The 18,450-nt window shown below is 44.0% G+C and overlaps 1 protein-coding gene across 5 annotated transcripts in view; it reads left to right on the top strand.

Moving 5' to 3' along the window:
- Positions 1-18,450, top strand: part of Tbccd1 (TBCC domain containing 1) — a 45,408-nt gene that overhangs the window by 9,014 nt on the left and 17,944 nt on the right. For 4 of the 5 annotated variants that reach the window (XM_029470441.1, XM_021185087.2, XM_021185085.2 and 1 more), the window contains 2 exons: positions 8,538-8,916; positions 16,657-16,812. In XM_029470441.1, the coding sequence (XP_029326301.1) occupies positions 8,538-8,916; positions 16,657-16,812 (535 nt within the window). Of the gene's footprint in view, positions 1-5,477; positions 5,822-8,537; positions 8,917-16,656; positions 16,813-18,450 lie in introns of those variants that run through there. The other variant, XM_021185086.2, reaches the window with a different exon arrangement.

Genomic DNA, 18,450 nt, shown 5'->3' with positions numbered 1-18,450 from the left:
CAGGATGGAGCCTGAATCTCTTGGATCATTTATAATGACTTCAGTATGCTGTAGCTGGTAGAAAGTTACCTATGTATTTGCTAGATATGAAGTGGAGACCAGGACATTTTTCTCTCCTGTCCAGGGTTGGAACCTTAGTTGAAGTCTTCAGGACTCCTTCCTTTCCTTTTGTTGCTTTTCAGAGCAAGGGGCTTCTCTTGAATAGTATTAATTTCTTAGCATTTACCACCTCTGTTTTCAGGACATGCCTTGGGGGCAAGTTTAAGCTTCTTACTGCTTTTTCCTCCTCTCCAAACCGCACATATATTTCTTTCTGCCTCACCTGTTTTTTATTCTAGGCATGCATCAGAGTGATCAGTAGTAAACATGCAACAAGCTCAGTGTTAGGCTGTCTTGACATTTTAGTCTATTACCCTTAGAGTCATGCTTACTCAAATTCATAGAAAGGGGCAGAATGCAGCCAGATTCTGTGCCAAAATAGCACACTCTTGGCCCCTAGTCTAGGTCCTAATAGAGTCCTCGTTCCCCTCATGAGCATCGTGAACTAGGCTCCACTGTCTTGGTCTTTCTGCGTTGCTGTCCACTAGAACAACCCATTACATTCCACTTCAAACATTCAGTGCATTTCCATCCTAGAAAACCTCAACATTCTACAAAGCAAAAGCCTAAAAGCTATGTGGTCAGCAGTGACACCACTTCTTCGTACCATTTCTTGAGTTAGTTTCTTTTCTGCTTATTGTGATTAAAAAAAAAAAAATCCTGGCTAAAATACAAGTTAGAGGGGAAAGTGCTTATTTTCACTCACAGTTCCCAAGCGATAGTCTGTCCTAGCAGGGAAGGCATGATAGCAGGAACAGAAAGGTGAATCCATGCTCAGGAAGCAGTGGAAACACTGGGTGTCTCTCTCACACATACACTATAAAAATCATTCCCAATTTAGACAGTTGAGTGACAGAATATTCCTGATTATCATAGTTTCTTGTATTGGACTATTAAGGCCTCCATTTGCATAATGTACTAGGAACTTTCCTCTCTGCATTAAAAGCTAGCCCTGATTGTTGTGTATCTTCTATCACTGATGCCTCCTCCTCACGGTTTACTTACTATGGGTTCCAAGTTTTGGGATCCCATGAGGGGCAATGTGGGGACTAAGACTGAAGTTGTTACCAGGGATCAGGGCATAGCTGTGACAGGCCTGACCATGCTTCTTCTTGGTGAAATGTGGATTTGGGGACTCTGATTAGAAAAACAGTTGTTAAACATGTTAAAGGGGGCTTAATGGACCATTCTAGTATAAGCGTGGAAGACAGTACTGAGGGAGATTTGAACTGTGGGGGTCCAGTTCAAGAAATTTCATAGGGGAAGAATATTAGGAAGTGGCTTAGATACAATTCTTGTGACATTTTGGCAAAAAAAAAAAAAATGTGTCTTGCTTTTTGCCCTTATCCAGAAAAATCTGCCTGAGGCTAAATTGAAGAGTTTTAGATTACTGGCATTGGGACAGAGATTTCAAGACAGACTAGTATTGACTCTGTTGTGTGGGTGGTAGTGGTCACTGTTATGCAGATCTATAATGAAAATGAGCAAGCCAAGAAAGGAAAAATACAAAATGTACAGTTTGAGGAGAAAAGGAGCACCAGGGAGTTTAATGGAGCTGAGTCCAGTGCTCAAGGAGTTAAAATGCTTTTTAAGGAAAGCCTGGTGCTAAATGGAATAAAGGGAGTGGTGACCTCAGGCCAAGACCCTGCTCAGCTAAGCTTCCAGCTTGTGGAAAGGAATTAAGCAGTGAACCATCTAAAACAGAGAGCTGATGAAAATGTAATTAATTGAAGGAAGGGCTATGTTCCAGCCCTAGCAAACAGCAACTTGGCAGTTTGGCTGTGTGGTTCTGGCTTTAGAGTCAAAGATACAAGAAAGGGTCTGTGGAATCTCTTATGACTAAGAAAGGCTGTTAAGGCCAGGTATGTGTCAGAGATGCCCCTTCATGGAGTCTAAGAGGGGCCATTATGTGAAGCCATGAAGGTGAAGCCTGGTTTGCCTTGGAGACCTCAAGATTTTGGAGATGCCTGAGTGGTAGGCTACCTGCCAAAGAGATCTGCTAACTGGGAGTGAAACCAGCCAGGGGATGGGGGGAAGGAAGGAGGGGTTTTGTTGTAGTCAACAAAGCTTAAAGGAGTTGGAGATCTGAAGAACACTTTGACATCAGACATGGAGATGCTGATTTTCGGTTTTCCTTTGGCCCAGTATTTTCTCACTGTGTTCCTATTCCTCTCTTTTGGAATGATAATATACATTCTGTGCCATTGCACATTGGAAGTGTGCCATCTGCTTTTTCATTTTGATTTCATTGGGAGTTACAGTTAAGAGATTTCCATGAGCCTCATGAAAGACTTTGAACTTGGACTTTTAAATAATTTTGAGACTGTGATAGACTGTGGGGACTTTTGAAATTGGACTGAATGCATTTTTGCATTATGATATATGGCTACAAGCCTGTGGAGTCAAGGGAGTAAGAGTGACCTCTATAAGCTCATATGTTTGAATCCTTAGTCATAAGGGGGTAGCACTACTTGGGATGGATTAGGAGGTGGGGCCTTGTTGGAATAGGCGTGGCCTTGTTAAAGGAGGTGTGTCACTGGGGGTGGGCTTTGAAAGCAGTTTTCTCTCCTGCTGCCCATGATTCTGAATACAGAATTCTCAGCTACTTCTCCAGCACCATGTCTGCCTATGTGGCGTCATTCTTGATGACGATGGGCCAAACCTCTGAAACTGTAAGCAAGCCCCAGCTAAATGCTTTTCTTCAGAGGAGTTGCCATAGTCGTGGTGTCTCTTCATAGCAGTAGAACACTGTGACGGCTATTTCGGATAGATCTACTCCTACCCCACTCCTTTCCCTGCCACCATAAGAAGTGTCAAGCCAACACTTCCCTCTTTTTCTTCTAATTTCTCCCTTTTGACCACAATTTTTCTGAGAGGACAGCTCAACTTACTTGCATGACTTACTGTCTAGATTACTGTCTAGATTAGGGCCCAGGCTAGTTTACCTAAAGCCTTGTCCCATATATGCTACTTGGAGATGATTGTAGTATATTCTCTAATCCATCAGCCATTTTGGGGGTGTCTCAATACTCAAGTGGACTCATTTGTCATGAGGCATGCCACTCCATAACTCATTGAGGAAAATGGCCACCTTGAGATCCACACTACTACTCCTTCAGACATAGGAGATTTCGTGGTATGCCTTTTACCCACAGCATGGATAGTGGAAGTCCTGGCATCCTGTGCCACATTTGTAAGTGTTGTTCCGGTGGAGTCTCCACTCTTAAACAGCCAGCTTCAAAGACAATGCAAGTGCTCCTCACAAAGTCATCTTTGGTTCCGTCATGTTGCACGTTTGAGCAGCAAGCATTGTGTGAACTTTTTCTGGGAGTACACATGGATATTTGTTCATGCCAGTACGAGTCTAGAATGGTAACCAATGAATTTTTTGGAGTTACTTACAGGAACATGAGTGAGGGGGTTCAGTAGGAGCACGGGCAGCTTATAAGTGACTACACCTTGAGGAAAGTCGCTGCCTCTCAGCAGTTGTTCACTCACTGCCTATATAGCTTCAGAGAGGGCTCGACTTCTGAGCCTTGCCATCCTAGTAACCATGACTGCCTGAGTAGCCTCAGGGAGGGCCAGGCCTCATGAGACTTTGCACCCTCCATAGTAGAACACCAACATACCCAATCTTGTGCAGTTCTTTTGCAGATGAACACAGCTAATGAGAATTTAGAGGCCTACAGCCACGCCATACTTAGAGGATAGCAATCCTCTAATACACAATTAGTCCATAATTAGAGCTAGTAATTATGATTAGTGTTGGGTTGATTAAAAAAATAAAAGGCAAAGTAAATAGAACGAGTGAGATGGTCCAAGAGGGAGATGGTGCTGCTCAGGCTAAGGGTGGGATGAAGAGGGAGAGTAAAGAAATGCAATCACATAACCGAAAATTAACCTCAGGCGACTCAGAGACCCCACCAAACAAGTGTAGCAGTATCTCTTTGCTGTCCTGTTTCCTTCTGGGCAGCCCTCCCACAGGGCTGCTTTCTCTTCACACCTACATTTCAGCTGTCTCACCCTCCTGCCTCTGTCTTCATAGCAGGTGGTCTTTCCTACACTCCTCTTGTGGTGGAATCCTTCTCCCTCTCCTGTGTTTCTTGCTGGAGAATCCTAAAAGTCCCGCCTCTATCCCCCTGCCTAGCCATTGGACACTGGCTTTTTATAGACCCAACTGTTTTATAAAAACCCAACTGTTGACAGGGTCCTGCAGCAGATGTGAGAATTCCCATGTAATCATAAATCAATTGTGCAATGAACAGGTCAGCCTGTGTTCTTTTGATAAAGCCTTTCAAAGTGATGGAAAAGAAAGTAAGAGAAAAAAAAATCGGGATGAGAACAAACCAGCACTGGACTTTAAACTGATCCTGTCATTGACTAAAGGGGAGAGAGCTGGTCGGGCAGTCTGGATCCTCCGTGTCTCCTCTTAGGCTCTCAGATGCCAAGCACACCCATAGACAGCCATTTGCAAGGTTGGGCTATAGACACTGATCCTGTTGGTTGGCTGTCCTTCTCAGGAGGCATCATAAACACTGGGCAGTTCATCACGGACCAGGTTGTGGATACTGTTGTTAGCACAGTGCTGAGCCTGTCCGCAGGACCAAGGGGCAGATACTGTCAGCTCCTTTCCCATTGGGCATTCCACTTGAAACCAGGCCAACTCTGGCTCTGACCACGTTTGCACTTGCTGGATAGGTCTTTTGCAAAGTTCCTTCCCAAGAGTCTAAAGGAAATCTGCTCTCCAGGTTTCAGAACATTTGTTTGGGGTTCCCATACAGTGTTTGGAACAGAGATCATAAAATGACTTTTGCCCTTCTTTTCTTGAATACCCAGAAGAGAGGGGTTTTCTGGTGTCTTAGTCTACTTTCTGTTGCTATGGCAAAAACATAGTGACTTAAAGCAACTCGGGGAGGAGAGGGCTTATTTTACTTACAGCTAACAGTCCATTTTATGTAGGAAAGACAAGGTTGAGTCAAAGAAGGAGCCAGAGCAGAGGCCATGAAGCGCAGCTTACAGGCTTGCTCCAGTGGTTTGCTCAGCTTGCTTGCTTATACCATCCAGGTCCATCTGTCCAGGGCTGGCACTTCCACAGTGGACTAGACCCTCACTTATCAATCATTTGTCAAGAAAATGCCCCCACAGACATGGCCACAGGGAGGCTCTGTTTTCCGCTCTGGCCCCTGTCTCTCACTGGGAGGAGAGAGCTTGCCTAAGAGGGACTGTTACTTTTTATGGTCTATTTATCTTTTGTAAGAGGAGCTATTACTTTTTATGTTCTAGCACACCTAGAGAAGCTATGAAGAACTAGGAAAACAGGAATGTTGACAGCCAGTAAGAGGAAGTTTTCTTAGGATTGGGTTGCGTTCACCTGCCTTTTCACCCTTGGTTTAGTTTACCAGAACGTTTAAGAAGACAGGAACTTTACAAGGACCTACCTCAGAGTAGCTATAAACTGCTGTTAGTGTAATTACCCATCAATAACAGCCTTGTGAGGACCACAATTGTATGGAAACTTCCTACTCCTGTCGTAAAGGGCACAGCGCCAGAAAATTCCCAGCCCCAGTTATCAGTTAGCCTCAGGTCTCTCTAGCACTAGTCAGCCAGGGCTCTGTGGTGGAAGGCCTGGCGCTTGCGCACTGAGTGGAGGTGGCCGTGGTAGCGGCAGCTGCTGGGCGGGTAATGGGGAATGCTCTTGCTGCAGCTGCGGAGAAGGGTGGTGGTGAGTGCTGCCCTGGTAACGGTCCTGCGACCTCTAGGGAGAGTTGGTTGGCTGTCCCGAAGCCCGCAGACTCAGTTTGCGCCCTTGGCCATTCTGCCTCCATGCAGGGCAGCAGCGGAGCTGCAGACCCCGGGGAGTGTCCCCGGGCCCTTGCCTTGTCCTCCGGACCCAGCGGCCAGGTCGCAGCCTCCGGGTTTGTGCCTACTAACTGCCCCTGAGTCATAACAGGTCTTCAGCACCCTGTGCCCAGTGCCTCGAAAACACTCTGTCACCGTTTTTGAGAAAACCTAGGGGGCTTCCTGATAGAGCTGTATTCCTTCATTCCTGGATTGATCCGGACTTCCGCTCATACCTCATTTGAGTTGACCTTTCCTTGTCCTTTGATCTGCTGCTTAAAGAGCCCTTGTGCCTGAGGGTTGTCATCCTCTTCTGAACAACTTCCCAAAGTACCTTTGTAGCCATGAATTTCTCAAAGCAGACCAGAGCCCTAAATCAAAGTGTGCCAAACTAAATACATGAACTTAGACAAGTTCCCTAACTCCTCAAATCTTGAGGGAATTGAGGGAAATGTTGGTGAGTGTGTGAATGAAACAGGGGCGGTAAGGTAACACACTTAGCATCCTGCTGACCACATAAGCACCCTGCAGGGCACATAAGTGCTCTGTCAATTATTTCTTTTCTTTTTAAAAATACATTCTTATTTTTATGTGTATGGATGTTTTGTCTGCCTGTATGTGGATGCTGAGATTGAACCCAGGTCTTTTGGAAGAGAAGTCAGTGTTCTTAACCACTGAGCCATCTTCTTTTCAAAATGGAATAATACAATATCTCTCATTGGCCATATGAAAAGTCCTTTTCAAGTGGTGTTAATGCTAAGGACTGTTCCCTGTGATGGATGCTTTGGTTTAAATGATGATGCAGTTTGAAAGTTGTTTTGAGGAGGGTGACTATATGTCAGGAGTTCCAGGAATTACATTTTTGTAAATGCATGTCTAAAAGTCCTTGGGAAGCAATTCATGTGCAGGAAGATGATAATCGGCATTATCTGAAATAGCAGAAACATACAAACTTTTTAAAGTGGAAATTTTAAAGATAGAGGAGAGTAAGAGGTAAATAGGTCCCTCTGGCCACCATTATCGACAACCAACAATATTTTGCCCCATCTTGTTTTTTATGAAAAATTGGGAACTATTAAGTGTTGGAAAATAAAATGGAATACATTAGGAATCCTAGACTACCTTGAAAATAATACAAAATTGTGTATATGTATCATAAACATGAAAATTAAAAATCAAAGTCTCGTTAAATCTAGACAAAAGACAAGTACCAGAAGCCAGTAACTAATTTCCCTGAGGTAGGGGAGCATGAGTGACCCCACTGGTATCATATGACTGTGCGCAGCCAGTCTGTACACGCTGTACCGGGACTGAGCACAGCAGACATCAGAGCCAGTTCACTGCTACAGAGAGCTTACCCACTGATGCCTTCGCTCTCCTGGCCCGTTACATACACTCACAGTCTTGGGTGCTATTGTAAATGTTATGCAAGCATGCTGCTTGTTGTGGAGCCTTATCTTACATGTTCAAATATCTGAGAATACTTTTAAATTTTAACTCCTTTTGTTTATTTAGTTGGGGATTAGAAGATAACCTGCAGAAATGGGTTTCCCTCTTCAGCATGTGAACCTGGAGGGTTGAACTCGGATGGTCAGGCTTGGTGGCAAGGTCTTTATCCCTGCACCATCTTGCTGATCCTATATCCAAATCATTGTTAACCAACTGTCTTTTGTGTGTAATTGATATTACTGTAAAAAGTGTTATATTGTGTCTACTAGTGCTTCATACCCAGGATACAGCATAGTATCCTGTGACATTGTGACATCTCTCCTTCGTAACCACCATACCACATCACCCACCACACTACCCACCATACCACCATACCACACCACCATACCACACCAACCACCATACCACACCACACCACCATACCACACCACCATACCACACCATCCACCACACCACCACATCACACCACACCACCATACCATACCACCATACCACACCATCCACCACACCACCACATCACANACACCACCACATCACACCACACCACCATACCATACCACCATACCACACCATCCACCACACCACCACATCACACCACACCACCATACCATACCACCCACCATACCACCATACCACACCACACCACCATACCACACCACACCACACTACCCACTACACCACCATACCATGCCATCCACCACACCACACCACACCACCCCACCATACCACACCACCACATCACACCACCCCACCATACCACACCACACCACACTACCCACTACACCACCATACCATGCCATCCACCACACCACACCACACCACACCACCTCCACTACCATCACACCACCACCTCAGCAGCACTCCCTTTCTTCCTTTTCTAGGCAGGAATATAACCCAGACCTCATGCATTTACATACTTTTAAACAACCATTTCAAACAAACTTAAATAAGGTAATTTCCTCATAGGTATTTGGTTTTTTTCTTTCTCAAATAGATTGCAATGGAATTTGACCAAAAATCTATTTTGCTTTTGATGCTGCTGTTAAGCCGAGGATATGATATATTTAAAGATAATTAAGGAAGGATCCACTTTTTAAGAAAATGGGTAAATGAGATTTGTTTCATGTTTGTAAAGAAACTTTGTTTTCTAGGTATGCAAAGAAGCCTGTTTGTCCTGATGTCTTCAGAGAGACTATGGATCAGTCCGGAGTTCTCCTCTGGGTAAAGGCAGAACCTTTTCTAGTGGGTGCCTTGCAGGAGCCACCTCCGTCCAAATTCAGCCTTCACTACCTTAGAAAGATAGCCACCTATGTGCGAACTCGGGCCACAGAAGGCGCCTACCCACACCTGTACTGGCCAACCTGGAGGCACATTGCGTGCGGAAAGCTGCAGTTGGCTAAGGATCTAGCATGGCTTTACTTTGAAATATTTGATAATCTTTCTGTGAGGACACCTGAGGAGCGCCTGGAGTGGTCTGAAATTTTGTCCAACTGCACAACCGAAGATGAAGTTGAAAAGCAAAGAAGTCAGGTATGGACTGATGTACATATAGTTCCTCTGAGAAATAATCCATTCTTAATGTTTGTACTAACAGTGTAGTTTGAGGGTTCAGGTTGTTGGCAGTGGTGACTCTAAAGTACTGATTTTAGCATTTCCAGTTTGGAAGTGTTTTGATGTATGTGTATTTGATGCGCTTAATTAGTTCTTAATACTATCCACTCCTGAAGAAAGCATGAATTGGAAAGTTTTCCACTGACTTTAAAAATATTTTGGGGCAAGAGAATGTACCAAATTGCTGGTACGTTACAGGCAGCGGCACCTACACCAGAGTCTCTTTAGCAGTCTGTTGCCTTCGCTTTACTCAGCCACCCCATTCTAACCAGAGTGTGTGAAAATGACATCTGCTGTAGGCTAGAACAACATACCTATCCTGACGGTTATTGATTTACCCGTGTTCTGTGGCTAATAAGATAAGCAACAGACTGGGCCAATTTTAAAGAGCTTTAGTATGGCTCATAGTGCTGGAGATCCGAGGTTGAGAGGCTACATATGTGGCTCTAGGATTCTTGCTGGTAGAGACCTGCAGCAATATGGGAGGCCATCACGTGAGAGACACTGTTTGCCTGTGTGTGTGACAGTCTCTCTTTCTCCTACAAAGCTACCAGTATTGAATCGCAGGGCTCTGAGCTGATATCCTGTTTAACCCTCAGCTCCACTCAATACTATAGCCACATTTTTTCCCCTCTTGGTCCCTCAGCATGAGGATTAAATCTCAGCATGAATATTCAGAATGGACAAATCATATTCAAGCCAGGTCATTCTGCTTCTGCCTCTTGCTCCACACAACTCATATGCTGACAGATGGAATCATAGTCTGTGAATAGTCCCTAGATCTTAACTTATTAAAATGCTAGTCACTCACTCATTGGAGGTCCAAGGCAAACTTTTTAGTTATGAGGCCCTACAAATCAAGTTTTCTATTCATAGTATGTCATGGAATAGGCTGTGCTGTTGGTAAACATTGCTATACCAAAAGGAATAGCTAAACAGAAAGGAGTAACTAGCCCAGAGCACATCCAGACACTATCAGATCAGACACAAGTTGTTAAAACTCTTAAGTTCCCTTAAAACCACCAGCAGCTCTTCCTCTATGACTCTGCTAGGCTCAGCCCATACTCCAGCTCTCAGCTTAGAGTCTCATGACTGCGGCTTTCCCAGACTGACACTGTAGACTGGTAGTTCCCAGTTCCAGAGTCCTGGCGGATGTCCCATTATTTCTGTTCAGGGTCTGTTGGCAGTGAATAGTGTATAACAGGACCCCTCCTGTTTTACTCTCAAATCTGTGTGGAAACTGCTGTGCCTCCATAGCCCTAATGTTCCACGTGCCTCCAGCATACATTACACTAAATGCTGGTGATTACTCATCTGGATCAGTTCATCAGCTGTACCTGGGCCTGCTGGACATAGCTAAGGTGGCTAAAGTGTGTTCTTCTGGAAAGCAGGGAGCAGCGTGTGAGAGCTTACAGAGAGCGCTCGGAGCCTGTTCCCGAGACAGTTCTGTCTTTGAAGGCTCTGAGCCTGTGGTGGAGAGGTAGCTCTGCAGACCTCTGAGGTGCCCTCCAAGTCCCTTTCCTCTTGTCCCGGTGCTTCTGGCCTCACTTTATCCATGCTGATCCCTCCTGGATGCACCTCTCCGTGGCACTTCTTTGCTCCTTTCCTGGAGGAGCTGCAAATCTTTCAAATCCTTTTACATTGAGAGATTCTATTTTTAGATGGTGCTTCTAAAGCCTTCTTCCTGCAGTTCAGACATAACCCAGGGGCAGCTTGGCAGCTTTGCTGTTTCAGTACTTTGTCTGCCAAGCACCCCAGTTTGTCACTTTTAAATTCTGCCTTCTATAAATCTCTAGGTGGGTATGGACACAACCCTCTTGCAAGAGCTAACTCAGAATCCTGGAAGAACTGCATCTTTTCTAAAGGCAGTACTCAGCAAGACCTAGAGACTTCCTACTTGGGCCCACAGACCTCTCACAGATCCACTGTCTCCTCACATTGCCACACTGGGCATCCAACTTCAACTCGTGACTCACTTACCCAAACCACAGAGACCAGCACCTCTGCCATCATCGACTCCATAGCTAGTAGGAATGACTGGTATGCAAAAAGGTCAGAATACAAATTCAGAAAAGGGCTTGAGGGTTTTTCATTCTTATGATAGAAATGACTTCACAGAGTTATTAATTATATATAGTACATTAATTATAGTAACAGCGGCTTAGGCTGATAACTGTTTCTTATTTGATCAACAGTCCTACACAGCTGCACTTGATAGGATGAATCTCTGGGCTCTTGTGTGAGCAATGACTCAAGAAACCACATTTCTGTATTTTGGAGCTACTTAGTGTTAAATGGCTTTGCTGGGTGGGGGAATGAAACATTGAAATATAAAGGCAACAGTTTATTGTTCATTTTACACAGAGGCTACACTTGAGCCATAGCTCTCCTCCAGGGTGTGCTTGACAAAGTCTACATCTTCTCCTGTGGGAAGAAATAGCTTCTTTGTAGATCAAGCCTATTCTTGTCACAGATGGGAAGAGCTGCAAAGTGGAGGGAACCGGTGTCTTCCTCCCATGATGAGCTTGACAACAGGTCTTTACTCTGAAGCCATCACCATGGTAACAGCCACAGGGCCATCTGTCACCTTCCTAAATTTCTCTAGCATGCATTATTATTTTACTTGTGTATATGTTAAGAGCACATGCATTCTAACTTTTTAGAAAACTTTATATTGCAGTATTGTTAGCTAGAGGTGTGGTACACACCTCTGTAGTACAGACCCACAGAACTAAATTACCTTGTATGATTGAGGCTTTGTTAGCTTTGACATTGCCTGTTTTCCTTGCCTTCCGCATTTGATGGTCACTGTTCCCTGTGCTTTTGTGCACTTACTGTGGTTGGACCATGGTGGGAACATGGTCTCCCATGATATCCCTTGTTGGGTTTTAATGCTCATCATGACAGATTGAGAGGACACAGGCTTAGTCTGAGCAAGGTCTCGGATTACAGGTGTAATCCGAGCTGCTAAACAGGCAGGAGGATCATAGGCTCAGGGCAACTGGGCTACAGAGTGAGTTTATGTCCAACCTAAACAACTTGGTCTCAAAATAATAAATAAATAAAATGCATGTATATTATCTATAAAAGATCCTAATGACTCCACCAAACACTTTCAGAAAAGAAGCAGAATACAAGAAAAAAACATACAAAAATCAGTAGTTTTTCTATTTTCTAAGATTGAACTTGCTGAGAAAGAAAGAAGAAAGCAATCAGCCAACCTTGGAATAAGCGTAATCAAGGAGGTGAAAGGCCTCTACAGTGAACACTTTAACACTGAAAGAGGGGATTGAAGAAGACACAGAGAAGAAAAATGGCACCAACCCTCACAGATCAACAGAAGTAAAAAATATATATATATATATATATGGCAACATTACCAAAAGTGATCTACAGGCTTCACACAATTCAAAGTTTTGATGAAATTCTTTGCAATATGAGGAAAAATTATCTTAGAATTCATATAGAGGCACAAATGACCCTGAATTGCCTAAGCAGCTCTATGGAGAAAGAGCAAGGCTGGAGATACCACGATATCTGATCTTAAGTTGTAGTAAGGAACCATAGTAACAAAAACAAGCATGTAGACTTATAGACTAGAGGACCCAGAGAAAAAAGCAAGCACAGCTACAGCCATCTCATCTTTAACAGACACGTGAAAAACACATTGGAGAGGTACTGTCATCTTCAGTAAGTGGTGCTGGGAAAAGTGGATATCCATAAACCAGACCCTCTGCTCTTGGAACAAAACTAACCAAAAATGTACCAAAGACCTGAAACTCTAAAACTGTTCAAGGAGAAAGCATATGATGCAGCGTAGCCAGGACTTGCTGGAAAGGACTCTGGAAGCCTGGCAGGGCATAAGCTAAGAGTTGCTAATGGGGGCTGTGTGAGATTTCAAACTGCACAGTGAAAGGAGATTTCAGAGGAGTGAGCAGACATCACAGAATGAGAAAAATGCAAACCATGCATCTAATGGATTGATATCTAGTATCTAGATAGCAATCTAGATTCTTGAGAGCCATGTTATACTGCATAGCAGTCAAAATATAGACTCAGCTTAGTTTTCCACAGCAGAATAAAGAAAATGTGTATATGTTTAATGGAACTGTAAAAGAAAAATGGAATGAGATAGATCTTACTATTGTATATGATTTATGTGTATGATGATGTCATAACAAAGCCCATTGTTTCAGGTAATGAATATGTGCTAACAAATTTTTTTAAAAATAATACCCCAGAATCTAGTCTAACTATAGTGTTTAGAGGTAGGTACCATTGGAAAGTGATTAGGATTAGGTCAGGTCATTGGAGTAGATGTAATGCTGGTGCATTTCTCTGTGTGTGTGTGTGTGTATGTGTGTGTGTGTGTGTGTGTGTGTGTGTGTGTGTGTGTGTGTGTGAGAAAGAGAGAGAGGGAGAGGGAGAGGGAGGGAGAGAGAGAGGGGGGGAGAGAGAGAGAGGGAGAGAGGGAGAGGGAGAGAGAACAGCTAGCATGCCACTTGCTATTGATACTCCCAGGCCAGCTTGTGACTCTGCCAGCAGAGGCCACTACCAGATAGATGCCCCTTTACCTTGCACCTCCAAAGCTGTGAGCCAAAATATCATTTTCTTTTACAAAGTAACCTGCCATGCATATTTAATGATACAAATAAAAGTACACTAATATCAGATACAAGGAAAATCATGTTTCACTTTCTATGTCTGGCTTACTTAGCATATTTTGTTCCCATCTGTGGATGGGTAGGGCTATGTCAGTCTCTGGAAAAATGGGAATCAAAACAGTTACAGGTCACAGTACAGTTGCTACAGCCTGCCAATAGGACCTGAGGCTTTGGCTTCTGTTTCTTCAATTTTGTGGGCCAGTCTTGAAGTGGCAAATAAGAATTAGTCTCCATTTCCCTGACTGTAACTCGGAGCATATTAACTGCAGCAGAGACTGAAGGTGAATGCGACCTGGATGTGAGACCCGGGAGAAGAGAAGGCTCGCCATCTAATCAGTGTCTGCAGCATCGTGCTAATATATTCCTAAAGAAGGTTTTGGAAACTGAAAAGAAGTTTGTCCCACAACCAAGACAGGGGGACACTGCAGTTAGTCCTTAGCCACATGTTTCTTCCAGTATCTGACATATGCTAGGTGTAGCAGTAGTGTCTGAACATGGAGATGAAGAAAATGTAAAGAAACTTCCAAGTTTTTTGAATGCTTATTGTGTACCATAGTTTTTGCTAGTTACTATGGATATACAAACTGAAAAAGCAAGACTCTTTCCAGTCTCGAGGAGCCTGGCTGAAGCAGTAATGATACACTAACAAACATTGTTAAAATAGATGTATAAAATGAAGGACTCTATGCTCTGAAAGCCAATCTGCCACAGTAAGTGTAAAGTTACCCCATTATTAATGGTGGTCAGGGCCCAGCTTAGGTATTTCCAGGTTCTTGGTATTTTATCCAAGAACTGAAAATAATAGTGCAGACTTATAAAAGAAGCAAGGTAATTTTATTTGGCGCAAAGCAATAATACATATTGAAGAAAGATACATTGTCAAGAAAGACAGCAGGCCACATGAGTGAAGACTAAGGGCCCAGAAATGTAGCCTGGGGTCTTTTTATGCAGTGTGACGAAAGGACGGGCTGGTTATCAAGAGGAGTCGGGTGGTTCTTTATTTTGATTTTAGATTGGATCACATACTCATCTCTCCTACTGGACATCTTCCTCCCCACAAAGCATCTGATTTGGGCCATATGCACGCCCAATTATGCATATGCCCATAGGCATAGGACGGTATAGGGACAAAAGTTGCTGGAGAACACAATTTTACCTTCTGCACACATCCAAAACCAATTGCGGCTGGATTGGGCCGTCTATTATTTATACCTGTATACACTGGTGCCGTGCTTCAATAGAAACTGTAAATTCCATTGTTGCCAGGGGCAGGGAAACACACAGTATTGTTCAGATGTGGGAGCATGAGTAACCTGCTACAGAGGGAGCTGAGGCCCGAGGTCGCCAGGTGCACTATATGAAGAAGGTTGTCTGTGTATATTATGTGCAGTTGAAGTATTAAGTGCTAAGTGTACAATTATATGATGGGGGTGTGCATTACCCACAACCATTTAACGGAGATCCCAAGCTACACTAGCACAGTGCTTGTCTGCCTCAGTGTGACTCCTCTTATGTACCACTCTTAAAGCACCGAGGAGAAGAGTTGTTAAGTGGATGCCAAGGGTCAGGGGAGGGAGGGGTCAAGGTGATAGGGAAGACAGGTTGTGTTGATGGGAGTGTTCTCCTTCTGGGTTGTTTCAGTGTCGATATCCTAGCTATGACATTGTAACTTTAAAGGTAGAAAGCTGGGTGAAGAATCTGTGAGAAGTTTAAGGAGTGCTCGCCTTGCACTACCACATTACATAAACTGGGTGTGGTAGTGCATGCCTGCAACCCCGGCACTAAGGAGGTGGAGCCAGGGAGATGAGAAGTTCAAGACCATCCTCCACTACGAACTAGAGGCCAGCCATGGGTATCTGAGGCCTTGTCTTTTTTTAAATACACAGACTCACAGTTGACAGTTGATTGAGTATTGGGTATGCTTGTTCCCTATCACTGTGATAAAACACTGCCCCAAACCAGCTTGGAGAGGAAAGGGTTTATCTACTTAAAGGTTACAGTCCATTCAGGGAAGTCAGAGCAGGAACTCAAGCGGGAACCTAGAGACAGGAACTGAAGCAGAGACGAGAGAGGAGTGCTCCCGCCTGGCCCCCTCTGGCTTGCTCACTGCTTTTTTTATACAACCGAGGACCACCTTCCCAGGGCTGGTACAACTCACAGTGGGCTGGACTTCTTAATATCAATCACTAATCAAGAAGATATCACACAGACTTGGCCACAGGTCATGCTGATGGAGGCAGTTCCTCAGTTCAGGCACTCTAGTTTGTGTCAAGTTGACAGAAACTAGCCAGCACACTGGGCTCGAAATACTCAAGATCTGAGTGTATACTCAAATACGTTACCTGACTGGAGTATGAAATGCATGAGCTTCAAGCCACACCCTTCCTCAAATAAGATGACAGCAGCAGAAGAGTAGTGGGTTTGCATTCCATTGTGTATGGTTTTGCTTGTTTTAAAGGTCTCGCTGTGTAGCCCGGAATGGGCTCAGATTCAATGCTCCTTCCAGTGTTAGCTTGCTGAATGCTGAGCTCATAGATGTGTGCTACCACACCAGCATTTTCTTTAAGTCAAACAAGCTTTTGTAGGAAGTTTACAAGAGCCTGAGGGGCATCCCCTCTGGAGTGCACATGCATGCGGAAACTGCCAAGTTCTTTTGCCACGCCAATACCAGCTTTAGTTGTTTCCTTGGTTAGCCTGTGGATCTAGGTTAAACCATGATACTTGGTTGAACCCTCCTCCCATCTGTTCATTTACTTACTCTAATAGCTGAGGCTGCTTTTTCACCTGTAACATACGTACGGAAAGTACATTGGTTTCCAGAAGTGACTCCAGTTATGTAGTTTAGAAATTCCTCTGTCTGGGCATCAAATGATAGCTGTTTCTAAATTGGATATTTTTAAGATCAAGAAGCTATGGAACCCTAGTTTACTGTATACTGAATTATAAACTAGTTGGTGGTGTTTTAAGGTGTATCCATCTCTTATTTCCCTAACAGCTTTATGTGGACACGCTGCAATTCCTGCTCTTTCTGTATATCCAGCAGTTAAACAGGATCTCTCTGCGGACGTCATTGATTGGGGAAGAATGGCCCAGTCGCAGAAGCAGACCTCAGTCTCCTAGCCCGAATGAAAGGCCCAGTTGTCACAATAAGGTATTATTGCTCATGGTGTATAAAGGAAATGCTTCCCCTTCACTGAAAAAGCCTGTTGGGATGACGCCAGGCATCGTAGAGCATGCTTGGAGGTATCGTTCTTGGGAGGCGGAGCAGGGAGATTATCAATTCAAGGTCAACCTGGGCTATTGAGCAAGACTCAAAAAAAAAAAAAAAAAAAATGCTTTCCCCCCTCCTCAAGTTGCTTAAGTAATTTTAAGTGTTTTAACAACCTGTCAAACACAATGAGTCTTAGAAAGTGTCTTACTGGCTTTTCTATGGTGAAGAAAAACAAATATTTTCATATATTTGCTTTTTTGTATGTGTTAAAATATGTTGAAAAATTTGAAAATGTAAACCATAGTACCATATGAAAGCTCCTTTAGTGTGAATATATACACCTGTGGATGTGCCATACATAGCATGGTGGAGGTCAGAGGACAACTTGTAAAGGTGGTTCTCCCCTTTTGCCATGCAGGTCCCAGAGACTGAACTCACGTCACCAGGCTTAGCCAAAAGCACCTTTATCTGTGGAGCCATCTTGCCGACCCCAGTCACATCTTGTCTGGCTAATCAGTATTTCACAGTTCAGGGTCCAGTTCACTGAAGTCTTTTCTTTCCCAGCAGCCTACTTAGCACCTTCAGGCACATTTATAACCAGCCAGCAGGGGGGCATTTCCTGGTCAATTTGAAATTGGTTTCTCTGTGTAGGTTACCTAGAGTGTAGTGTCTTCAGCAGTGGGATCTCACCATGTGGTTATGGTGAGTCACCAAGGGCAACAGCAGTGGCATGTGTAGTCTTGGAGGCTTCTGAGGTCTCCCTGACCTGTATCTCACAAGGAGGTATCCAGTACCCCTCTCTAGTTCCCTGCCTTCCACTGAAGCTCCAAGTTACACACAAAAAACAAGACTTGAAGCTAGGACTGACTAGGAGCGAGGACATGCTAATCTTTCTGGACGTACGTATGTTACCTCAGCCAGTATAATTTTTCCCCAGTTCCATCCATTTATCTGCAGATTTTATGATTCCATTTATTTAACAGTTGACTAAAATCCCATTGTGTATCACACTTATCTTAGCAGTCTACCTGTTGATGAACATCTCGGTTGATTCCTTTTTCTGGCTGTTGTGAATAGGGCAGCTAAGAACATAGATGTGCAGGTGTCTCTAGATGGACATAAAGTCCTTTGCACATATTCCCAGGAGCAGTACAGCTGGGTCATATTGTAGATCTACTTCTTGGTTTGCTTCTTAATTTGTTTTTCTTTGGTTTTGGGGAGTGGGCTAGGGTTTTACTTTGTAGCCCCAGCTGGCCTGGAACTCCCTATGTAGACCAGACTGGCCTCTAGCTCAGCAACATCTGCCTGTTTCTCCTTCCCAGTGATGGGATTAAAGGTGTGCACCATGATGCCTGGCCCTCGTTCTAGTTTTTTGAGAAACCACAATAGTCTGCAAGTATGTGTTTGCATGCGCAGTATATAGGGAGAGCACACTCTGTCTGTCACAGTCACAGTGTATAGGGAGATCACAATCTGTCTGTCTGTCACAGTCACAGTATATAGGGAGAGCACAATCTGTCTGTCACAGTATATAGGGAGAGCACACTCTGTCTGTCACAGTCACAGTATATAGGGAGA

The sequence above is a fragment of the Mus caroli genome, chromosome 16 (genome assembly GCF_900094665.2).
Source record: "Mus caroli chromosome 16, CAROLI_EIJ_v1.1, whole genome shotgun sequence".
NCBI lineage: Eukaryota > Metazoa > Chordata > Mammalia > Rodentia > Muridae > Mus > Mus caroli.
This window is presented reverse-complemented; position numbering and strand designations above follow the sequence as displayed.